Source organism: Condylostylus longicornis, unplaced genomic scaffold (assembly GCF_029603195.1).
Source record: "Condylostylus longicornis isolate FDR11 unplaced genomic scaffold, ASM2960319v2 ptg000098l, whole genome shotgun sequence".
NCBI classification, from domain to species: domain Eukaryota; kingdom Metazoa; phylum Arthropoda; class Insecta; order Diptera; family Dolichopodidae; genus Condylostylus; species Condylostylus longicornis.
In genome coordinates, this window is record NW_026578066.1 from 1,317,450 (window position 1) to 1,345,223 (window position 27,774).

Here is a 27,774-nt window from a genome sequence, read left to right on the forward strand (position 1 = left end):
TTTTAGGCTCAGTTTTATCAGTTAATGAACTTATATATTGTCGCTAATATAAATAACTTTTGGTTGCAGATTTATTGCAGTTTTCCATTTTTTTTTGAAAAAAAAATTGCAATTGAATTTGATTTTTGGCTTTTGAAAAGAAATTTTTTCTTTGCTAAGTACCTACATACGTAATGCGAAAAACTAATACATAAAATTAAATAAATTCTTTAATTTTTTTTTTTTTTTTGTTGAAAATTTGAATTTTTGCCAAGAATTGAAGAAGCAATGTACTTTTCAGTACACTTTATTTATAAAAAAAAAACAGATTTTTTTTACGTGGTGCTACAATATGAAAGACTTAAAAAACAATTTTAAAAATTAATAAACTCTGTAATATTTTTTTAACATAATAACGCATAATTTAGTGATTAATTAGAAACAAAAAAGAAATATACATTTAAAAAAACATTGAAATTCATGATCTATACCTATGTACCAGCATGTATTTTTGTTTACATTGAGAATATGATTAATCCATGGCGATGGTACAGAAACAGCCACATAATTTCCTTTTTCTCCTGTTCCGCATAAACGTTTGCTGTCTGAAATGATTCTTACTTTGCTGTATAATTTTTTTTTTTGAAGAATCCTACATTCAAGAACCAATCATAATGTTTTATATTTTTCATCTCGGATGCTATGATTCATATTATAAAACTATAGTAAATTTTATTTCATTTGATCTATTCTTATATTTTTTTTTGTCTGACTAAGAAATTTTAAATATTTTACGATTTCTAATTTCTAAATTATTTACTACAGTTTTTATTTCTTTTTATTTACTACATAAAATGCGGTGGTTCACTTAAAATAGCATGTTTTACTTTTAAATTTTAATACTTATTTTACTATAATATCTATTGCATAAACACATTTTTTGTTCTTAGTGACATTAATTTAGTGAAAAGAAGATGAATGGACAATAAAATTATTAAAAGAGTTGAATAGTTAATGGAACGGGAATCTTAAGTTTTTGAAATTAAAGAAGAGATTTTATGCAGAAGGAATATAATTCATTATTATTGTAATTGATTGTATGCTAAGTTTAATTAAAATTAGAAAATCTAAGATTAATTAAATCTAAAAGATATAGCCACTATTAAAGTTCATATACCAAATCCAGTCCCTTGAAAATGTTAGAATTTTTTCTATTGTTTCGGTGTTTGGCCCTGGAAAACTATAAATGAATGTCGTTCAAATAATATAATGTATTGTGTTAAAACCTCCAAATGCCACTTGACTTCTTGACTAAATTAATTAATTTTTAAAACTTTATGCCAAGGAACTTGCTCCTTCCGCGTGTTTATTAAGCGTATTAAACCTATGGATTCTTAGAGTTTTTAAAATTTTTCAAGTTTCCTATGAGGTGAAAATTAATTGAGTGATTTACTTCTATGAGGTGAATTTCTTCAACATTACTCTTAATGTAATGTTGAAAAAATAAATTTTTACAAATATTTTTCTTTTTTAACAATTAATAGAAGCCAACTAAGCTAAAATCAACTTAGCCCAAACATTACTACGAAAACTCTTATGTAATGCTTTCTTAATAAACAAATTATAGGAAATTTGAAATTAATTTTGGGGGATGTCTTTTTTTTTGTCATAAGATATTATTAAAATTATATTATGATTACTTTAGGGCTATTTTGAAAACTAGTTTTTACATTTTTTTTTTGAATAAAATTTAAAAAATAAAAACTGGTTAAAATCATAACCATTTAATTAAAGTAATAATTATTTTAAAACCTTATAAATATTTTGAGGAGAAAGAAAATATAAATTAAGAAAAAAAACGCTAACAGATAATCAAAAGAAAAGTTGAAAATTTCTTTTAAATTTTCTGTTGTTTGTGCAATAGTGCGCGGTGGTGTGCGCCTCTATCGTATGTTTAATTTTTTTTTCTTATTGTATGCTTGGTTTCGCTATAAATTTCGCTTATTTAAAAATTTCTTAGTTATGTATTTAATTTAATAAATAGAAAAATAAAATGTATAAATAAATGTTCAACATAGATTTTGTATATATGTATGTATATTTTAATGAATATATTTATTATGATGTACATATGTATGTATGTATACATATTGTGTACCAACATCACCAGAAATAAATTTACAATAATAACGTGGCTGTAAAATATTTTGTATGGGTAGATCATGGTTTTTTATTACATATTTTTTTGTATCGGCAATTTTTTAATCTATTTTAATGGAATTTTAATGAAATTTTAATAATTTTAATAATTGAGAAAAATTTATTTTGTATAAAAGATTTAAAAACAAAAATAATAAGAAGTAGGTAGTCATTAAAGTGCATTTAACTATTTTTATGACAAAAATTTTAATAAACCAATTTTTTTTTGTTTTCTTAATTATTCGAAGATTTTTTATAACTTCTGCAGTGTGTATAGAAATCACAAGGGACGTTATAAATTTTTTACATTGAGTTAAATGAAATTGATGTGGAAATTCTGGAAAAAAAATTTCTTAAAAATCATTCTCAAGAATTTATTTTAATGTAATTCTAAAATAATTTCAAAAAAATTAAGCTTTAATCGGGTTTCTTTCAATACACTTGCAAGATTAGGATTTAAAGGTTCAATTTTATTAGTATTTATTGTCTAATTTTTAAATATCGTAAGACTAAAAAAATAGTGCATTTCATGGATTTTACATTGTTTCAACATTATTGCTTTTCTTCTGCATTTTGTTTAATATTTTTGTTCCGGACGCAAGATTTACGATAAACGTTTATTTAACACATTTTAATTTTGATCATATCAAGAAACTAGAAAGACTGTCTTTCATTTTCGGAATAATATATTTTTATTTTTAGTCTGAAAATTAGAATAATATTTTATTCAAAGAAAAGAAAGAATAAAAAAATTTGCCCTTTTTTATTTAAATCTACTACTTACTTCCTTTTTAATTTAAAAGCACTGCAAATTTATATATGTATGTATGTATATGTAGATCATTAATTATATGCAAAAAGAAATAAGTTGGTACATAGATAGTAATAAAATAATTGAAAATTAACATTAGTTCGTACTTACCATAATATTTTTTTTTGTTTTAAATAAAATTTTCATACAGATTAAATATTTAATGAGAGATTTAACTTAGCCAACCATTTAATGATAACTATAAAAATTATTTTTTTGGAATAAAATTTTATGTGACTGGCAACTGGCAAAAAAAAAAAAATTTTAATGAAATTATTTTCCTATTTTCTTTTAAGTTAAAACTTTAATTATTTTCTTATAATTTTTGTTTAATTTATTTATTTTTATTATTTCAAATTTTCAGTACCTAAATTTTAAATTTATGTATATATCTACGTACATACATACATATCTTAGTAATATTGCAATTCAACAGGCTGTAATAAAAATGTAATGTTGTTTAAAATGAAAAAGCCTGTATATTGTTGGTATGCAAAAACGAGAGCTGCCAGATGTAATTAAAATATTTGCAATATCATGCCGATAACTCTATTAAAAAAAATATAATTTAATTTTCATTGCATTTTAAATTGTGAAAAATAAGGAAGCAAAATGCATATAATTATGAACCTATATAAGATATTTGTATGTATGAATAAATAATTAAGATAAAAAATTAAATGTTGCAAGAAAAAAAATATATATTTTAAAATTAATACAAAAATTGCTATGTACATATTTATGTATATATGTATATATATGTAAGTACTCGGAAATGATGGATTTCCGAGTTAAGATAATTGTATTGTCATAAAATGTAATATTGGAAAAGAATGAAAAAATAATTCAAATTGAAAGAAAAATTCAAGAAAAGAATTATTAATGATTGAAAACGTTCACATTTACAATATTATATTTTACGTTGGCAATCAGTTTAACGTTATGAATTTTAATTTTATTGTTGTTTTCTCAAAACAAGGTGAAATATGATATATGATATTTAACCTCCTCTCCATTAAATGATGATAAGATAATATATAAATAAAAAAAATTGTATATACATATATGTATGGACATGTTTGTATGATATATTTGTGCATAAATAAAATATATAGGTGTATATATATACATATAAGTATATAGACTATAATATTTGTTATTTATAAAGATAAAATTTCATATAGAAATTTTGTTTACTTTTTTTGTTCTGTTAAATAAACGTACAAATATATGAGTATGTATAAATATACAAGCATAATATATGAAAATACACGTTTTGTTTTTTTTTTGTAAAAAAAAAATATATGTATATTTTTGGTAAAAAACACAATTTGAATAAAAAATTTATAATATATTTGTGTAAGTTTGTGATATTTTCACCTTGAAAAGATCTAAAATTTTTTTTTTTGGTTATACTCTTTTTTTTTTTGTTTTCTTTTGCGCGTTTATATTATTATTATTTTTTTTACTCTTTCTTGAAATTTCGATCATTTTAATAAATAAATATTGCTTACCAAACGAAATCAGTTTATTTTTTTTAGTAGATTTTTAATATTTTATGTCACCTTTTAACCCTTTTCCGCACAGACGCATTGTTATACGTTTAATGTCTTTATCTAATTTTAAGCTTAACTACTAAATTGCTTTTGTTCGTGTGCCTTAGCTCTGAAGGGTTAGAAAGATTTGATGCGTTAATTTTCAAAACTTTGTAATATATGCTTTTATAAACTAGTTCCTTGTGAATTTATAATAATTAATATTTTCTGCCGAAATTCGAATCAATACAAATTTAGTTTCAAAATAAGAATAATAAAACTTTAATTTGAGATTTTTTATTTAAATCATCGCTATATTGAATATTATTATTCTAATTCTTAAAATAAAATGGTATAAAATTGGAATAGACCAATTTAGAAATTTTGTTTTTGTGAGAATACATTTCATCAAATTTGTTTAAAAAATGCGTTGAATTTGATATCAAATTTTTCTAAATTAATTCTTCAAAAATTAAAACAGAACTGAAATTTTTTTTTATCAAATTTTACCAATGTTCGATAAGGACTGTTAAATTACTAATTTTTTTTGACATACATAAATGTCAGTTTTAGTGGCTTTCCAAATTTGTTGGCATAATTAAAAATTTTTCATGATTTAAATAAATATACTGTCTATATATTAAATAAAAATTTAATTTACTGGCAAATAAAATAATATAAATTACCAAACGCTTACAAAATCAATTTCATTTAAAAAATAATATTTCATATTGCAAATCAGTGCTTTCATTTATGGACTTCTAATTTTCTGATTACCACTACAGGCTTCACATTAGGAAATATATGCGTATTTGAATTGTAGACTAATATAATTAATTTGGAATAGAATAATAATAATATAATGTTTGAATTAAATGACATGCCATGAATTCTTATTGTTTTCAAACCAATTAACTATGTAGAGCTTTTCGAATTGATGACATATGTATGTAGCTTTCAGGGAAACTAAAATTTAGAGTAGAATTTGTGTAGTAGAAATGGCAACCTTGATTTTGTTTATAAATTTTACTGTATACCTCTAAAATATACTACTTTTATAATAATGTTTATTTTTCATTATCGTATAATATGTTTGTTTTATATGTATTTTTATCTATGTATATGTACTCAGTTAACATCTTATTTCGTTCTTTTACAATCTACACAATAGGAAAAATTTCATGTACATTCATATTGATTTATAGTAGGTGTAGAACGTTTAATTTAATAGATTAATTATGCAAGTATAGATAAAAATTATTGATAAAAGTAAATGAAAAACAAACCTATTGTTTTAAGAGAAATTTTTTAATTGAACAAAAAACTAAAACGTAAAAAATAAAATGAAATACCGATTCAACATTTTAAAAATTGGTAAAAAAATTATCAAAGCAATAATTGCTTATTTGTAGTATAAATACTTTTTTGATAATTTTTTTTCCCCCATTTTATGGTATCAATACGTCTGCCATAAATTTAAACGATAAAAAAGAATAGTTGATATTTTATTTGCAAAAAAAAAAAAAACTGGGTCAATTTTGACTCATAAAAAAAGCAACTCAATAAAATTTTGGAAAATTTAGAAATAAATATAATTTAAAATTTATAAATTTTGCAAATTTTGATGATATCGTAAACTACCTTTATTAGTATATTTAACTTCCATATTGTAAAAATTGCGTTAGCTTCGGTGAAGTATCTCGTTCCATATAGTTTATGGATAAATTTTGACGAAGCAGTCTATCTATTCCACATTGTTTACAAACCATTTTGAATGTACAGAAAAAAATAGGAAACGCCTCGAAGAAAAAACTCGATTCTTTTTATAAATTTTCGGGATTTGTTTCGGGATTACAAGATGTCTCATTTCATAGTTTTCATAAACTACGTGTTTTTGACTTTTTTTTGCTATTTTCTGCTTAAACTGTATCAAGATTACTAGAAGTTTTGAGGCTAATTTGTCAAATGTTAAAATCATATACAAATGTCAAAACATGCAACTTTGACAATTTAAATTTGAAATTCGTTCCATAATGTAAACGCAATACTTTGCAATTTTTTTATATTGCAGAGTATAAATAAAAAACAAGCAGATGTTTCAAGGCTGTTTAAATACGGTTTTAAAACTGATTTTCTTAAAATTTCGAAATCTTAAATTTTGAATAATAAAATTTAAATATTTTTTTTTTTTAATTTACACATACGCTCTGCAATTAGTCAATACAAAATTCTTTTTGTAAATACACTTTCAAATTATTTAATTAGATCAGAAGAGCCTAACTAGACTGTAAAACAAAAAAACAGCTTGAGTTACATTGTTATCCCATATTTGTTCATACATACTTTTTATATGTACATTCTTTATTTAAGTCTTTAATTTTCTCTATGTAGGTACTTACTATCTCTTGCATCATATAATCGCATTTATTCTATATTTGAAAGTACCTACTTACCTAACCTACCTACTTATAGTAGATTTAATTTCAATATATTTGTATGTTAATAGTCAATTTTTGTTCTTTCACAAAAATTTTTTTTTTTTTTAATTAAGTTTACTATTGCATTTTCACGTCTTCTTGCAAATATTAATACTCTATATATATGTATACATATATATATTAATGGCTATACATGTATGTTTGAGTGTATAGTAGAAAAATTTGAAAAAAAAAAATCAGGTGACTTTTTCTTTTTTAAAATCATTTTGTTGAAATATCTACCATTCACTTTTGAAAATTTTTACCTTTTAGTGGTTTCATTTTACAATGTGATTAGTTAATTTGAAAAAAAAAATAAAAGAAGAAAAAAAAAAGAAAAAATTTCTACTTTCAATAAAAGTTTAAAAAAATTTAGAAAAATTAGATTGAAGATTTTATTTTAAAGAAATATAAATTGGAAGGAAAATAAAAACGAATACTGCAAAAAAAAAAAGTTTAATAAACTTTCTGTCTATATTTGAAGTAATTTTAAGTGAATTTTTTTCTCTGTGAAGTTTTTTTTGTATATAAACAATTTGTTTGAATAAGTAAATTAAGTTAATAATTTCATACGTGCAGAAAGTTCAAATAAGTATTTTCGATAATAAAAAGGCCTCTTCTAAAGTTCAAGTTGTTTATCGTATATTAAGTATTTCGATGTTTATCGTATATTGAGCTTTAAAACACAATCAATAATCGGACAATGGTTGCTCGAATTATTTTATTATCAAAATTTAATAATAGTAAGTAAAATAAAATACCTTGCATTTACATGCATTCATTTCCCTGTATCCATCTGTCTATTACAAATGTCAAAATGTTGTCAATTTACAAATTCATACAATCAGTCTCAAATTGGCACTCTCATATCTTTTCCAATGAAATTGATATGTTTTGTTAATAAGATTACATATTTTAATTTTTAAATTAAATTTTCTCATTTTATATTGTCGTTAACAATAATTTGGAATAAATTTGTCTGTTTCCGAAAGCAAAGTCAGTAAATTATGACTAAATTCTGGTTATTTTTGAAATAAAAAACGAAATAAACAAAAAAATATTGAAAAATATTCACTCAGTTATTTCTTAACGTGTAAAACAACAATTCCGGTGAGTAAAATTACAGGATCAGGCTCTCGATTTTTATTTCTTCTCTAAAAATACCGACAGCCGATCTTTTTAATGTCAAAAACCAGTATTGTCAAAGATATTTTAAATTTTTTATAATAAATAAATATTTTATGTTTATGACATTAAAAGTAATCTAAAAAATTCTAAAATATTTTGACGTAGCAAAAAATAAAATACATAAAATATTATGTACAATGAAAGAGAGAGAGAGAGAAAGGGGGGGAGAGAATTATTAAATGCATGTTTCAAGATGAAAATTAAACTTTATAAATTTAAAATTTATATTTTTATTTTCTATTAAAATAAGAAAAAAAAAAACCATTTATGTAACTATGTTTACATTTGCAACTTCGCCATTTCTGTCAATTATAACATTTCTTGATTATTAATTACTCGAATTTTAATTAAATATGTACATAAAAGTAGCAGCTATAGTTATTAACGGCCGGCAAGTAAATAAGTGTTATTGTATTTGATGTTTTTTAGCCTGAGATTTTCTAATTAAGAAAAAAAACAAAATTGATTTCATTTATTTTTATTATTTGCAAAATGTCTTGAATATTAAAGAACGTCACGATTTTTTGTTAAATTTATTTTCGTTTTATATGGTTATACCTTAAAAATATATTATGTACATGTACACACAAATGTTTACTGTGTTATATATTTTATTCTTGATACATATATCAAATTTTTTCCATGTACTGATATACATACTTGTATACATATGTAAATAACTATATATAAATTTATTAAAATTCTATATTTCTGGTTTTTAATCTAAAAAATGTATTATGTACTATATTTACATAATATATAATGTACATATGTATGTACATTATATTTATAAATATTTACATGATATACTAAATGAATTATTGAAGCATGCGATCATGCCCATGTTTACGTTTTCTTATATTTTTACGTTTTATTCTAAAATATATTTATATACGTATAATATTATAATAAAATATTAAAGTAACTTAATGTAGATATGTATATAAAAGTTTTATGTGGTCAGCACGTAATCGACCGTACAGTGTATTTTCTTAATAATATTTACAAATTCTAAAAAATCAATTGGTTCAGTAAAGAAGGATTTCTTAATTTCATGCTTTTCTAAACTTGTTTTAAATTTAATGAAAATTAATAATATTCTATAATTGATTCATATTCAAACAAATCTAATTTAAGATTTTAGAGATTCATTTTCAAAATGTTTATTGATTGTCAAATTGAGCACAAAAATTAAATGTCAATTTTGACAATTATATTATACCTAATGTCAATTTCGACAATTATATGGTAAAAAATATACAAATATTTCTCTTGATAATCCAGTTTCCGATTCTTTGTATTTCCGAAAAATTGTTAAGAAATTTATTATTTTAGCTTAGAATTGATTTTGGTAAAAATTTGGATTTGGGAAGTCTCTAGTAAAAGTTCAGTAATTGAAATCTGATTTCTGCTCAAAAACTTGAGCTGAGCTGTCATATTATCAAAAAGAGCCTATAAGAGCTATGAGAGCTGTCTTATAAATAAGTACATTTGAATCATTTAAAATGGGACATGGGGATTTGGCAGGTTGGTCACCGCCTAGTTAACTTCAATGACTTATAAAACTGCAGCTTATCCTGAAAAAGTCAATTGAAAGGTCGAAAACAATGTGCATTTGATGTGATCACTGTACCTCTCTTATTCTATGCAATCTGATCGGGGGGAAAATAAAAACATAATAATGATATCCACATAACCATTTCAATATTTTTGAAAAGCTTTTCCTTATTTTGTTATTTTATATATTTACGTTCTTATTTCATTCTAAATAATATTGTGTAATAAAATATTACCGTGTACAAGTACACCTATATTATATATTTAAAATATTTACATATTAACATAAAATAATTTAGAATCACGCTTGTCTAGTATATTTTTGAATATATTTAATTTTGAAATAAACAAATAGAATGTTTTTTTTTTTGCCGAAAATATTTATAATAAATATTTATAATAATTTTTTTATTCTAATTGTAAATTATTGCTGATCAAGAAATTTGATCGCAATTATTATTGGAACGCAATTTTAATTTAATATGTTCGAAATTTTTTTAATTCTAAAATATTATTCTATATAAAATTGTATACAAATTTTTCAGATTTTTAAAATTTTAAAGAATCTAATTAATTAAATTTATTTATTTTCAAGAAATTTAATTATTCATAGAAAGTAGTGGAAAGAGATCAAAATATAGTTTTCATAACATTAATTTTACTATTTAGACATAAAATTTCTAATTATTTTTTTTAATTAAAAATGAAAACATATTTGATTATTTATTTGACATTATTATTTATAATAGAAATTTCGTATGTTTTTGATTTTACGGTTCGGGTTAACTTCGTATAAATACCGATCGAATATTCTGAATTTTTAATTTCCAAAAAAAAAAATTAATTTAACTTTTAAAGTTGATTAGGATCGCATTTATACAATTAATGGTTTCTTTAAATTATATAAGAAGTTGTGATTAGGAAGAGTAAAAATATTTGGTTAGCATTGTATATGAAAAAATAAATTTTGTCTTCATACTGAATTTATTTATTACAAAGTTAAGATCGAATATTGTACTGTTATACATACATGATTTTTATAAATCAATTGGAAACTAAATTATAGAGTGACTTGCGATCTTTTCATTTTCACTTTCATTTATCAAATGTTCGCTTACTTTGTTCGGCGCACACAAAGTTAATTTGATTATAAACTACCACATAAGTGTGTGTACATTAAATTAATATTTTTATATATATACATTATTAAATAAGTAAGTACAATATGTGTAGTGTACATAAATAGATTAATTGAACAAAATTGCGATAATTAATTTTAAATTTCTTTTGATCTCATTATTAAAAGTATAGGGAAAAAATTATAGAATCATTCTATTTTTCTTGTTAGAAAAAGCATAGAAAATTTTTAATGAATTTGCAAATCGAAAAAAAAAATATAATTTAAGAATACAATTAAAAGAATATTGTTTTCAGATTTAGATGATATTGATTCCTTTACCCTATCTCCAATATAATTTTTAATTTGTTCGTTAACCTTCTAACTATAAGAAAATATGGTGTTTTTTTTTTATTTGTTTTTCATTAAAAAACAATTTTTATAGTAATGAATTTTATTTTTTAATATTAAAAAACACACAGTCTCCCCTTCTCTCTTTCTCTCTTTTATATTATATTAAGATATTTTTGGTTAAAATAAATAAGGTCTAGGTTTATCTATTTGTTTCTTAATATACGTATAACACTTATTATTGTACCTAAATTGTGCTAGTAAGAATGTGTGTATAATCCAAAATAATATTATTAATGATTAATACTTTTTATTTTAAGGTCATGTACAAATAATATTTTTAATAATTTTTAATATTTTTTTAAATTAATTTTGTTATTTGGACAGATGGGATTTTTCATTTATTTCAAAAAATTTTTTTTTATAAATACCTACTAAAATGTGTTAAAAATTTTATTTAAATAAAATAATAAATTAAAGATTTTTGTGTAAAATCTTTAAATGAAAGTTGAAATAATTTTGTGTCTGGTTCAATAAATTGCACGTGTGATTGAAAAATTGTACAAAGTAATTTTGATAAATTTAATTTTTGGGTTTGGTTTAGGTATGGGCTATTTAAAGAAAAAAAAATACCCCATACCTATATTAAATTATTCGGTTTTTTTAGAAAATGTATGTATGTACAAAATAGACACTATTACATTTAGTGTACAAGTAACACTAATTTCAAAATTGCAATCACATTTTGTAAACTAAATTTATAGTACAAATACCGGGTTTTTTTGAAAATGCACTTCTTATGGTTAGAACTATCAAAGCTTTCAAAGCTTTTTTAAACTAAAGAACTACATTTCCAGAAATACCCGCCATTTTAATTCAATTTGTAATACTAAACAGAATTCCGAATCAATTGATATAGTGTTCGGCAATTAGACAAAATATGAAGGACGAATTTTAAAATTAAAAAAAAAAAACAATTTATTGTTATAAACAAAATATTTAATTTTTTGTTTTTGTTATCATTTTAGAATTTATTAATTAAACGTCATAAAAATTCCAAAAATAAAAATAATATGTTATATATATATATATTGTATACAAATTTAAACATTTGTACACATAACGTATATGCATACATAGGTACATATATTAAATATTCTATATTTTGATTAAAAACCAAAAAAAAAAAAAAAACTAATCTTGATCTGAAGTTGAAAAAAAAAAAATTATGTACATAAATTTTTAGTATAAATTTTATAAATTAACATACTTAATTCATTAATTGTTAAACTTAAAAAATTGCTTTGTTATGTCAAGATATAATTTTTGATTTTTGGTAATCCTTATCTATAAAATTTTATCTGCTTTAATAAAATTTAAATTTTTATTTATTCGAATATGTAGTTCTTAGTTTTCATTAAAACATACATACATGTATGTATGTATTTTATATATTTTTTTTTTAATTTTGAAGATGTCGGAAACGTGCGATCCTTCAATTACCCAAAGTACATTTATGTGATAATTTTTTAATATTTAAGATTAATTTTATTAGAATTTAATAATAGACACTCATATATGAATTATCTGCTAAAATTCTAATTATAATACTTAATTACTTTTGTATATTACTTTATATTCATATAAATATACATATGTAGGTTTCTAAGTATATTAGTATTTTAATAAATGTATAATTAGTTGCGGAGTACGTATATGTATGTATATTGAAATTTATTAATAATTGATCATAATTCAAAGTATTTTATGTGAATGGGAAATTTTTGCGAATTTGACGTAAAATTTTGATAAAATACCTTCAAGCATACGTAGTATATATATATATATATATACATATACGAAAAATATTTACATAATTTATAAAGTGGTATAAATTTTCTAAAAATATTTAATTTTTCTAATATAGAATATGATATAGCAATTTATATTAATTAATTTATTTTAGCTATAATTATTTTATATAAGAACTTTAAAATTCTAGTGAGAAAGAGAAGACGTCATTTAAGAGAATATCCATGCATATATTTACTCAATAACGGGATATTCTTAAAATGTTTAATCCCAATATGTACATATACTTTATTTAATATCTTGAAGAGAAAGGGAAAATTCAAATTTATAGCAAAAACCTTCCACTGCTGAATATTCTGCCACAAGTTTTCAAAAACCGATACCTTCGTGTTTGACATATTTTATTTCATAATGAAAATAGCCGGCGAGGTTAATTTAAAAATTTTGTATTTATGTATGTGCGAAAAATACTAAAAAATTTTAAATTACTATACTGGAAAATTACAATTTTTGGCATATACGCTTTTGAATTTTGGGTTTTTGATGCAAAATTTTTTTTGTATCTATTGTGAATTGACAAATTTATGAAATACAATACGAAGTAACTTGAATATGAGTTGTTCATTTGGAAATTACAGTACTTTTATATTAGAAAACAAACATTGTGAATTTTTGTTTTATGTTTTTTGTTTTATTATAAAGTTCATCCAATTATTATTCAATTGATTTTTATATTAAAATTACCTTTACAATATTTGAACACAATGCAAGACCATTCTTTTTTTTTCTTTTTTTTCCTAAAACATTAATTTATTGAATTAATAATCAAAATATCAACTTTTTTCGTAATTATGTTATAATTTAAGGTCATGGTACACATTATTATTTATTTTTTGTGTTTATTTTTGTTAAAAAAAAAGTTATTACAAACGTATACCTAGTATAACAATTTAATTATCTTGTAAATTGCATATGCGCATACGTGTATAACCAAAAACTATAATTATAATTTTTAGTTCTACTCGTCTTTGGCATAAAATAGTTTTTTTTTTTTTTTTATAAAAATACTAATTTATATTTTTAATAATAACATAAAAACTGTATGGTTATGGTTAAAAGAAGGTGAAAATCAATATATGTATAACACTTTTTTTTTGTTTCTATTTTTCACGTTGTGAAATGCGTGTATTTAATAATGTAATTATAATATTATAATTATAAATTTCAATGAATAAGCAAAATTTAACTTTATTTATTCCATTAATAGCTATATAGACACACTTATTATAGACTTTTATGGAGTAAGTACCTGATAAAATATATGTATGTATGTATATAAAATCGAATATAAGAAATCAAATTAAATAAGACTTGAGTAATATTATTTATTTATATAACACTTGTGCAAATTAAATAAATTCTTTATATTATTTTTTTGTTCTTTGTAGGTATAACAAAAAATTAATACATATAAATTTAAAGAGGTGAAAATTTTTGACTGCGCAATTGTTATACTCATATTTATTTAATTAAAGTATAAAAAAAGAAAAACAGAGTATTTTCTAAGCCTTCTTCCCTGTTATCTTAACTGTTTTTTTTTTTAGTTATAATCCATACTGATATGATGCAACTATTTTATAATATTACTAAGATTTTTTTTTTCCTTTTTAAGTGTTCCATTGAACTTTTAAAAGTAAGTTCTTTAAGACGTCATATTACTTATAATGTCAACTTAGTCGAAATACTTAAAATAGTAATTAAATTTTCTGATTAACTCAAGTAAAAAAAATATTACAAAATAATTATTTACATAAATGTATGTAATAAAGAGCTAGTAAATATTCAATGGGTCAATGAATGAGTTATACGTGATTTACAAAAAATTGACTTCTCGTAAAGTACATACATGTAATTATTTTGATTACAGAAATTTATTTATTTTAGGTTATACATAACTACATACTTACAATCTTGTATTATCTTTACCTCTTTTTATTTTTACCTAGTTTACCTACAATAGATGCCCTCTATGTCGTTCGCCGATTGTTCGTATTTAGCCGATTTCGCTACGATATGATGTATTTTGAATAAAAATTTAAAATTTTGACGTTTTCTCTCCCAAAAAATTTGTTTTCTGCAATATTGATCAGCTTAATTCAGACTGTAACCAATGAATCATTAAGAGAAAAATTATTTCAACTTGAAAATGGCTCAGCCTAGAACAACAATGTGTCAAATTTTAAAATCAAATTTTTATATGTACATATGTATATGTATATGTATCAGAGGCCATTACAAGTATACAACAATAGTTAAGTAAAATTGTTAAGAAATACGTATATACATATGCACATGTGAAATATCAAAGTTAATTACATACATATATTATGTACATATTTCAGTAAATAGAATATCGCCGATTTGATGTTAAGGACAAACTTACAAAATATTGAGTAAAAATACATATGTACATACGAAGTACATTAACACGAAAATTAAGTAAAATCAATAAATATAAATTTAATTGACTAAACTGTTATTTTACTTACATATGTATGTATATTTGAAAGCATGAGTGTAGTTTAAAGCTATTGAATTGTTACAAAAAAATTGTTTACATTTATGGCTATAATACGTGCAATAATACTCACTTATGTATATACAAATATACATACAATATATTGTATTTATTATTACTAGGTTATTGTTGTGTAAAATTTTATTTTGTTTTCTTGAATAAAGAATTAAAAATTTTTAAATATTCAAAATCTATTCATGCATTGCGCTAGTCTTAATATTTTTTTTAAAAGTTTTCCATTTACAAATATAAATTGTATTCTTCTTTTTGACCATCATTTAATTTTTATTTTTTATTTGAATAATATTATAATAGGGAACAAACACTCTTTTTTTCTATTTTATCGAATGTTTCAAATGTACATTCACATACATACACATGCATACATATAGAAATATAGTGAAACATGTCAAAAAATTTATAATAATGTTAAAAAAAAAAAAAAAGTTGATAAACTGAAGCCAAATAAAATTTTTCGTCTAATCTCTACTTACATATACGTACCACCTATTTTGCATGTTTATACATGCTTGTGTCGGAACTTTTACATACTTTCCATTTAAAAAAAAAATATGGTATTCTATTCTTTTTTGGCTTGCAATATTATACAAGTAAATTGTGAACCGTGAAGTTTTTCATATAATATGCAAATTATTTCTAGTTTTTTCTCTATTTTATGTTCGTTAAAACATTCATACATAAGTATGTATAAGTATGCATACATACATATATGTATGTAGTCAGTTCAGTTAATAAGTATATAAGTAGTTTATATTTTTGTGTATCTTTTATACTTAAGTACCAATATAGTTTATATGTAAACATACTTATCAAACACATACTATAAGAGCAGAGAAAAGAAAATTTATTTTTTACTCGTACGTACATATGCATAATGATCTCGTTATGGCACACTTTAATTATATGCATATCTACATACTTATTATTATAATTCCAAATTTAAACCACATTGCGTTATTCTTATTAACTGTAGGGTTAGAATTGAATGTTAAATTAAATTTTTCTAAAGCAAAATTAGTCCCATACAATTGAAATTTAAATTACCTAACAATGCAAAAAATGTTTAAATATTTGAAACAATTTTATGTACTGTAAATTTGTGCTATACAATATTGCATAAGAGTTAAATTTTTCTTACGTATCTTCAGTATCAGTACACTTTCTATCAGTAAGTACTATGTACTGTACTGTACGGCTACTTGTATTACACTATCTGAATTTTCTTTAGTCATTACGTCATTAGGTATTAATATATAAGGATATTTTGTTGGTTGATTGGTTGACGTGGCTGGTGCAGTAGGTCCGCCACATTCCATTTATCACACATGTGCCGTTTTGCTACCACTACCCTGTGATCACCAGACCGTCATTAAGCGTATTATTACATGTGGTTCTGTTGAAGAATCTATTTAACTTAGATTTAGTAATAATTTGACTTAATTTCGGTTACCATTCGCCTTTTCTTATCATCCGGTTTTTTTTTTTTCATATTTTTGTCATAAATTTTCTCATTTTATTCTGCATCAGGAAAATTAAAATTAATACATATTTAAGAGTTAGAGTCACAATTTTAAAATTTGGAACAACTTTTCATTTTATAATGTCACAATTAAATGATGAACCCTACAATATAATATAAAATATGTTTGTTTAGAAAATGTGATTATTTTGTTATATGAAATTCATAATACCTTACAAGTTTTATGTACTTTTCTTTATTTTTTTTTTTTTTTGAATATTTTTATATTCACACACATTTACAAATAACTGTATCTATTATATTTAAAGGCATAATTATAAATAAGCAATGAAAAATTTTCAAAAAAAAAAAAAGAAACCTTGCATAACTGACTCGTATACCTATAGTATGCATATGTATGTTTATGTGTGTATGTTTATGTATGAAAATGTTTTGTGTGCATCAAACAAAAATAATATGCAACGTATCACATTAGAAGTTCATTTGGTATGTATAATAGTTTTTCTATGTTTGTTTTTTTGTATAATTTTTATAAAAATTTTTTTTGTTACTATTTAATATTCTCATCATGTCATGGCAATGTGTTCATAATGTAAAAACATAAATAGAAAATTATTATATATGTACATATGTACATATGTTTGTGTTGATGCAATTAATAGAGATTGTATATGCATGTAATGTATGTATTAACTAATATATATGTATCTATAGATCTATGTACACCATGGAGTCAATTATGTATGTAGTAAAAATAGATACAATATATGTACATATTTTAAGTACGTAATTATGTACACATAGTGAGAATCCCTTCTTCATTAAAATTTTGTACTAAAGTCAGTCGTCGTCGTCGTCGTCGAAATATTGGCCTATTCCCTCCCATTGAACACAAAAAGAAAAGTAAGAAGAAAAAAAAGTCATTATGTTGTTGGCTTTTGGTTTAGATTTTATTGCTGTTATTGTTTCTGGTGTTTGTTTGTTTGTTTGTTTCTTTTTTTGATACAAAGTTTATTTTTTCGTGGATTTTTTTTTTTTGTTTTTTCGTCTTTAAATGAATCAATGAACTTCTTTGACCGGTAATTTTTTTTCTTATTGTTATTTTTACTTTGTTTTTTTTTTATCTATCTTATAGTTTCATTTTAAAATTCATTTTACTTACACACGTTTTTGTATCGGCATGTAAATATTGTGTGTATATTTACGCATATATGTAGGTGTGTGTATGTCAAGTCAATAGTTATATTTGTACATAAGTATGTAATTTTATACGATGGTGCATAAGGTTTTTTTTTTGTATTTTTGTTTCTTCATCAGACTTATTTATTTTAGTTTTTCAATTTTGTTTTTTTATTTTTTATTTTTAATTGATACAGGGGCGCCAAATTTATTGTAAACGACAAATTATAAACGAAAAGAAAAAAAAAATTATAAAATAACCGTAAAAGGAAAAAAAAATTTGCTTTCACTATCGGGCCCATAACCATTGTGGGGGGCTTTTATTTGTATATTTTTTTTTTGTGTTTAATCTTGTAATGAGCTCGATTGTTGTTTTTGTTTTGGTTTTATTGATACTCCAATATTTTTCTCAGTCATTTCATTCGTTTAATCACTCAAATGCAAATTTATTGCATTGCAACTGGGAAAGAAAAATGTTTTCATTTTTTATTTTTTTTTTTTATGTTTTTCTTTGGGATTTTGTGGAAACTTGAATGCATTTTGAAATTTCATTTGACACGAGTACGAACCTAATAACTCACTCCTTTCTCTTGTGCATATGTACATATGTATATATGTATGTAGGTATGAACATATAAAATTTTTCTTAGCTTTTGTTTTTGTTTTCTCAATTAGGGATTACTTTCTCATTATTATTATTGTAAATTATTAAATTTTTTTTTTAATTTTTATAATTGACTTTTTAATTTTATTTTGAGTGGAAAACTGTTTGTTAATCTAAAATTGACAATGTTGAGACAATTTTGTATGAAATGCAAATGTGCTTCCATCTATTGTACATAATATTTTTATTATATTATGTACTATGTTAATTATGTTCATATGTACATACGTATGTATGTTCTTGTGTACGTAACATTTTATTACGAGAAATTGAATATCTTCTATTTAATGATTACCATTGTACATACTTATTAGTATCTATAACATGTATGTACGTAAATATGTATCTATTTTTTGTGCATATATGTACGCAGTACAAAGTATGGTGCATACAAGCATAATGTTCATAATATATAAAATATAATTTTTGGTTCAATGGTTTTTTGCTTATAAATAAGAGTACTCATACATTGAGTGCATATATAACATACTTACATACAATAATGTTGTATAATTTTGTATTATAAACAGCGGGATACATTGTATCTAAGTTAGATACTGAAAATACATTGTATTAACATGATATGTACATACATATGTATGCTTGCTATTACTTATTATATATTATATTACTGATTTTAGTTAGTTGTAAGTAGGTAGGTACTTATTGAAAATTATAAAAGTGGTTTATAATAAAATGTGGTTAATTATCAATTAAATTTTATAGAAATTTTACATAATTTGTTTAACAAATTATATATTTATGTACATATGAAATTACATATGTATGTGTGTAGATATTTGCATTCTTAATAAATGTCTATGAAATTATTTATGTACGAGTATGTACGTATTTTTTTGAAAATTAATTTTATTAATTTTGAAAATATTTGTCAAAATTTTATAGAATACTTTTTTTTTTAATCAAACAACAGATTTAAATTAGAGATTAAATAAAGGTAAGAGATAAGGATTATGTAGACAACATTGACTGTACAATAAAATTAAGTTTTGACATTTATTTCATCCATTAAGATATTTTTTTTTAATAAATTTCATAAAATTGATGAACTAAATGTTTAATTGAATAATTTACTTAAAGAAGCTAGTAGAAAATATAGAAAATATTCAGTTGTTTATATATACACATATGTATGTATGTACATATGCAAATATTTATTTCATTTAACATGTTAAATAGGCAGGGTAATAGATAAAAATCAATTTAATTATAAAAAGTCTCATCTTAATTAATCTTAAGATAGGAGCAACATAGTAATAAGAAAACATATGTAGGTATAAGACAAATTTTAATATTAGAACTTGTTACTTAGCTGCATTCTTACATAAATCGTTATATAATCATTATAATATAAGAGATAAATGAAAATGCACAAAATTAAACAAAATTTTAAGTAATTACTCTGGAATTTTATCAAAAAAAATTTTATATTTTAAAAAACTTGCTGAAGAATCACATGATTTCTGTCATGACATGAAATTGTTAACTATTTTCTTTTTTACCTTTACAATCTTATTATTTATTATTAAAATATTTAATTTTTTTTTTGTAAGTTCGTTATATTATTCCTCTTTAATTAATTATTATTCGTAGCACACACGTGCAGACGTGTACATATTTTTATTACATATTTATTTATTTATTTTTTCTGTTTAACTTTAATGTTTTCAAAAGCACGTAAATTTACAATTCAATAATAAAAACAAGAAAAAAAGTGTATGACAAAAGATTTTATTAAAATTGTTACTATAAAATTTAACAGATAAAAAAAAATTAAATGTTAATTTAAAAAAAAAAAAACAACTTATTTTTATATTTATTTTTTGCATTGTTTCAAAAATTTTATAGTATTAAAAAAAAGCTAAGCAATTAGCACAAAATTTAGCAAAATACAAAAAAAAACGCATTGAGTAAAGTAAAAAGCTTTATTCTTTGATCACAATCTAATTTGAGAAATGATAAATTATTGACAATAAAAAAAAAACGAAGTCAGATAGTCTCTGTGTTTTACACTCAAACAAGAACATAAATCAAAATTATTGTTTATACCTGCTTAAATGTAATAAGGAATAGAATATTATATTAGAATAAAATGCCAAAGGGGAAAATTTCTCAAAAATTATTAAAAGTTTTACGATATTTTCCCAAATGCTATAGTTCTACAGTGTTGTTGTGTTTTACTTTAACCTATATACATACCTACAATGAGAAAATTGATTGATATAAGTGAAATTTATAATTTCCTTCAAAACTTAACTAATGAAAATTATTCACATGAGAAAAACAATTCCAATTATAATTGGCTTATTTCGTATAAGTATTATTCAATTATAATTTATTTGTTCATTTAATTAAGAAAATTTTATTTTTTTGTATTAATAATAATTGAAATATAATTTTTATTTTAACTGTTTCATAATATAACGTACCTATTATGTAATCTTCTAATAAATACAAACTATTTAGCAAGTACAATTCTTTTAATGACTTGACATTTTAAATTTTTCTTGTGATATAATGATTGAGTTACTTTTCAAAATTAGTAATTAGTATAAGTATATATTATTTAAAATCAGCATTCAAATGAAGAATGAAAAACAGAAAAACTGTTCTAAATCCATTATTTTCCTTCCTGCAAAATCCGTTTTCTAACACGTTTTAATTGTCTGTCATAAAATCCTGATAAAAATGATTAACAATTTTTATCAGGATTTTAATGAAAAGCTGTTGTTTTATAAGTAATTTATTGTCCTAAATATTTGCATACATACTTATATAAAATTAATTCCGATTAATTTTATTAATAAGAGAACACTTAAGACTAATCTTAAAATTCCCATTTTTTTTATTAATTAGGAAATTCCCTTGTGTTTTTTAGTTTTTATTTAAATTCAATAAATATTTTGATAAGATTTATATAGCATATTTTATAAAAACAAAAAATAAATATTTTTAGTAAAAATGTACCTTAAGTGCCTATTAGGAAATTTCAAAAACCTGAAATTTTCGGAATCCATGCGAGAGCAATGAAAACATATCGCTGTAACATTATGATTCCTTGTTGGTGCTGATGCGTGATTGACATTTTTGAACATTCTTTTATACAATTTTGACATCAAAGATCAGGTTTTTTAAATTCAGTAAATTTTAAATAAAAATGAACGAAAAATGATTTTAAAAAGCTAATTTTGAAAATTTTTCTTCATAATTTATCACTGTTATATAAATAAAATCTATAAAATACCACTTATAAATTATATATTTATGTATGTACATAAATATTATTTAGTCTCAAGTTATTAACAAAATAATTACAAAACAACAAAATCTGCACATTGACAAATAATTTCATGTACATAAGGAAACGTATTCTGACAGCATCTAAATTGACATTAGAAAACGTATCATAATCCTTTTTGATGCATTTTTTAACTAATGCGATGCACACATCACTGCGTTGTTGAAGTTCCCTGTTGTATGTGCTGTTATTTACTTATTGCATTTTCAAAATGTAAATTTAATATTAAATTTAATAAAATCGTCCGCCTTATTTACATAAATTTGCATCTCCTTTACGACCATTTATAACAAATTTCCAAATATTGAGTGTTTTTAAAAAATGTACGCTGAAATTTAATTCTTAATATAAAATCAAAGAATATTTTTTATTTAAGAACTAAAGAAATCTAAATCTTTTGCCAATTTGCTAATCTCCAGACAGACAAATGCAATTTAAATGAAATTAATCTAAAAATATACGATTTTTTAAATTTTGCTAATCATTTTAATTATTAATTTTTTTCAAATTTATTAGTTCCTATCTTGTATTTTCTCTATTTTGCAATATGATTTATGTACATACATACATATGTATGTATATAAAAATTTTGTAATTATTTCTAATCATCGAAAAAAATTTGATGAATAATAATCGGATTTACTGATAAACCAAAAAAAAATAATTTTTTATGATTTGTTTTTGTGCACTTTTTGTGTAGGTACACTTTTGTCACCAACCAAAAAAAAAATATAAAAATTACGTATTGATATTTAAATTTACTTACCTACCTATTGAATTCTAAGAAAAGCCCCCCAACTCTTATCAAAAACAAAAAAAAATATTATTTTTAAAATGGTCATATTTAAATTTGTATATGTATGTATGTAAGTATACAAATTTTGTATAAAATATCAAATGTTAAAATAATTTGGGATATGACGTTTAAGTATTCAACATTATTAGAAAATTGGAGATCAGTTTTTGTTTATGTGTGTGTATTCATAAAACTGAATCTTATCAAAATAATAAATAATAAACTGCTAGTCTACTAGGTGGAATTAATTTAGTCTCTAAATTGAAAACATTTTATTTTTTTTTATTATTTTTTTGTTTCAACTTTTGTTTTTTTGCCTTCACTTAATATGTATACAACATAGAAAAAAAAATTAAGTATTTCTATAAATAATGATCTAATCGGTCTTATATTTAGATTTAAAACAAAATTTTATATAAATACATATTTATATTATTAAATGTGTTATATATAAAAGAGGTGTGTGTGTATACATTTGTATTGTATCAGTGAGTCTTTTAAAACCTTTAAACGTTTTAGTCAAATGTGTACACAAAAAAGATAGCTTTAAAAAAATAAAAAAAAATTTTTTTTTTCTTTTAAAAACAATTTTTTTTATACACTAAATCAGGGACAATTAACGATTATATTAAATGCGTTTCTAGATAATAGAATACTTGCACGGTATTAAATGATTAAAATTATTAGGTGATTGATACTTAAAATTCTAAGTACCTACACTTAATGTAAAAATTCTAGTAAAGTAGGTGCCCATGAACTTCTTTGAAAATTCCAATTTACAAAAATTTTCTTCTTTAGCGAAATTTTAAAAATTTCATTGGCTTTTGCAATATTTTGAAATCTTATTGTGCATTAAGTTAGTTTTGTTGTGGAAAATTTCAAGTAAACTAATTTGGTTTGACTCTTAACACCATTAAATAAAATTTGGTTTTTTTGTAGTTTCTCGCATATTTCATTCGGAATTGCGATCATTTCAAGATAAAAATGACAAAAATTTCTTCTTATCTAATATAGTAAAATATTTATTTTGATAAATAAAATAATATTATCGAATAATGAATATTTCAATAGAAGCTAGAATATATAGAAGCTTTAGTTTAATAATGTTTTTTTTTTTATAATTTCATTTATTATTTCACAAAGAGAATATCAATATTGTAAAATTTATGTAAGATATGCTTTTAATTTTTTTTTGCTAGTATTTTTTATTTAAATTATTATTATAATTATTGATTACCTAATGTAATATTACTCATTGATTGTTTTTTAAATGAAAAAACAAAATAATAATAATATTTTTTATTGTATTTTGATTTACGAGTATGAAGCAAAAATTGTATTCAAATATACAAAAATTTATTACTTATAAACAAAAATTATTATTATTATTATTATTATTATTATTCATTCTTGTTAAGTATTTATGATAAGCATACACACATACATATGTATTGAAAATTCATTAAATTACAATAAATATACACAACTGCATACGATTTATTAATATTTATACTACGACTAGAGAACTTTATTAAATTTTATTTTGCAATAATTTCACAACATATTGCTGCACATTTTCATTTAATATAATAAGAATTATTTAATTATATATTACATTAAATCGAATTTAATTTGTTATCGTAATTTGCAAGTCAGTTTGTTTATGGAAAATTAATAATTTTAGAACGACTGAAATTTACTAAATTACATTAAGTTCGAGTATTTAATAAATTTTACCTGTATTTAAAGAGAAATTTTAAATCAAAAAAATAGTTTCTGAAATAGAGTGAGTTGCTTTTTTTAAATTTTTACAGTTGTAAGCTTTTTATTTGTTTTATTGTTAAAATATTTATTTTGTTGGCAAGTGACATAACAATAAATTACTTTTAGAAAAATCTTACATATTTATGTAAAATATGAATTTCATGTAATATTCTTTTGAAGACTTCGAGTTCGTGAATTAATTCTTTTATTCAAATGAGAGAATTAATTAGATTTTTCTCTTATGCTCTCAAATTTCAAATTTTTGCAAAAAAAACCCGATTGCGGTAATGAATTAGTATTAAAATACAAATTGCATTTTAGTTTAGCGTTTTAAACTATGCATTAAATCTTATAATATTTATATTAAAATTTTTAAGTATTTGAATTTTTGACTATAAAAGTATAAAGATTATATAAATGTTTATTGTTAGGCCATTGTTTATATATACCTATAAATTGTTGTATATTATGTAAATATGGAATCTTTATTAAACGTGCTATATGCAAACCAGAACAAAACGGAAAATATTATTTTCTTTTGTGAAAATGTAATGCACGCCACTGCTCAATTAATTTTTATTATATTTTATGTACTAGATTCATGATCCCCACGCATTAAAACCAGTTTTTATTTAAGTCCAGTTTTTTTCTTTCTTTGTTTTTTTTTTGATTTTTTTTTTTATTATTTTGTCAGTTATGTATATTGCTTTGCTTTTTTGTTTTTTTTTTTGTTTTGTGGTTTTATTAAGGTGATATTGTGATGTTATATGAATCTGTATTCGCATCTACAATAATATAATATACCAATTAAATATATTTATATATATGAGTATAACAATATATAAGTATAATAGTAGATTAAAAATGGAAAAAAAATAAAATGATAAACAGTATATGTGGTGCATAAAATATACCAAATAAAAAAAGAAAAATAGAAAACCCTATTTATGTATGCATGTATGTATATACATATGCACATAAAACTTGAAAATTTCTCTAACGGCTTTATTTACTATCATTATTATTATTATTTACTTACACCCATTTAAGTATATCATGAATTTTTTCCTTAGGTGCTGCACTCAGATGTGCTGTTTGTTACCACATATTTAACTATAACTACTTATATTGTACATATGTACATATGTATGTATGTATGGTACATATAAAAGTACTCATTCAAAATAAAAACTAGGTGTTTTTTTTTTGGATGCATTTTGTTGATTCCAATTTTTTTTTTTGTGTAATTGGAAAGTTGCATTTTACTTTATTACCACAGCTTTGCATCTACAAAAATGAAAAATATAAAAAAAAAAAATTTTATTTTTCTTGTAAAAATTTTGAACAACAGAAAGTTTACAATTCGAGTTTTGGGCTAAATAATAATTATTGAAATTTAGATTTTAAAGAGTTGGGATATTGTAAAAACAATGTTAAATACAATAACATCATTATTGCAATCATCATTATGACCATTAAAAAAGAAAAGATTTAATTTATAATGAATGCCAATGCAAAAATACGAAAAAATGTGCACAATTTTTTCTTTCGAAGTTTGTGCCTGCATATAAGTATCTGTTTTGCGAGCATGCACAAAATAGTAAATAGTTATCTGTATAATGTACTTACATATATAAAATAATTGCACTCTATTTTACACAATATATTCATACATACATACATACATATTTAAGTACATCATTTAGTAATAAGTAACTTTGAAAACTAGTCTTTGAAATAAATTAATTATTATACGATACATGTACATATATTATAATAGTAATATAAATAAAAATATAAAAATATAAGAGTTATTTTATTTTTATTTCATTTTTATTTCTTGTTATTTGAAATATGAGCAATTATAACACTCGAATTCATTAGAGATACATACACATAGATTGTGTTTAAAGTTAGAGAAATGCGATTCAAAGAAAATTGTTATACTTACATTAAGTACCTACAACTATAATTTTATATAACATAGTAATAGCTATTATATTATGTAGTATATACAAATATGATATACTTAAATGGGGTTATATGAGTACAAGCAATCAATTTTTATAATAAATAGTATTTTAAATGAACATTTTTACTTATATATATACCATATAATTTTTTATTTCAATCTATTATGGTAGCTAGTTTTTAAATGTAATATGTACATAAATGTACATATGGAAATATAGAGTTAGATTTTACGATTTAAAAAAGAATAATAAGAGAAAAAAAGGTATAGAAATAAATTTTACAATTTTATTTAATTTGCAATTATTATAGTTATTGCTGTTTAAATTACATACACATATCTGATAGTTTCTTTTAATTCACACAATTATGAACACAAAGCTTTGTATATATACGAGTAATATAACAGTGAACACATGAGATAACTACATACAGGCATATTATACCTTTTAATTATATTTTTGTAAATTTGTTATATTGGAACGTAAAACTAATTTACATCAAAATAGCTAATTCCTGATTACTTGCATTGAATAAAAAATAATTTAATTAATTTACAAAAAAAAAATTTTTTTTTATTAAATTTTAAATTTTTGTTATTATAATTTTGTAAAATTAAAATTTAAAACATTTCATTATTTTTGCATAATAATCAATTATGTAGATATCTAATTTAATTTATTTAGTAATTTTAGCAATCTAATTTATTTATATACTTCCATAAATTTGTCATTTGATTTATTTGTTTTTTTTTTTTTTTATATATTCTGTGGCACTTATTTAAATATAATTAAATATGCACGCACACTTTATTTGAATTCAATATTTTAATTTTTTTATGTTACTATAAGCAGCATAGGAAACTATTATATTTTGACATTTCGGTTTAGTAGCTGTCTCAGTTATTTTCGATTCTATCTAAAAGATGGTGTGAAATATAAGAGTATAAGGGGAAAGTAATCAAAAATGTTCGTTG

At 21.8% G+C, this 27,774-nt stretch overlaps 1 protein-coding gene across 2 annotated transcripts in view; it reads left to right on the top strand.

The window, feature by feature from the left end:
* Window positions 1-27,774, top strand: part of LOC129613929 (probable cyclin-dependent serine/threonine-protein kinase DDB_G0292550) — a 41,141-nt gene that overhangs the window by 2,149 nt on the left and 11,218 nt on the right. Inside the window, exon 1 of one of the 2 annotated variants that reach the window (XM_055528273.1) lies at window positions 7,517-7,744. The exons of the other annotated variant lie outside the window; for it this stretch is intronic. Within the exon in view, the coding sequence (XP_055384248.1) occupies window positions 7,705-7,744 (40 nt within the window). The 5' untranslated portion in view covers window positions 7,517-7,704. Of the gene's footprint in view, window positions 1-7,516; window positions 7,745-27,774 lie in introns of those variants that run through there. 2 annotated transcript variants of the gene reach the window in all.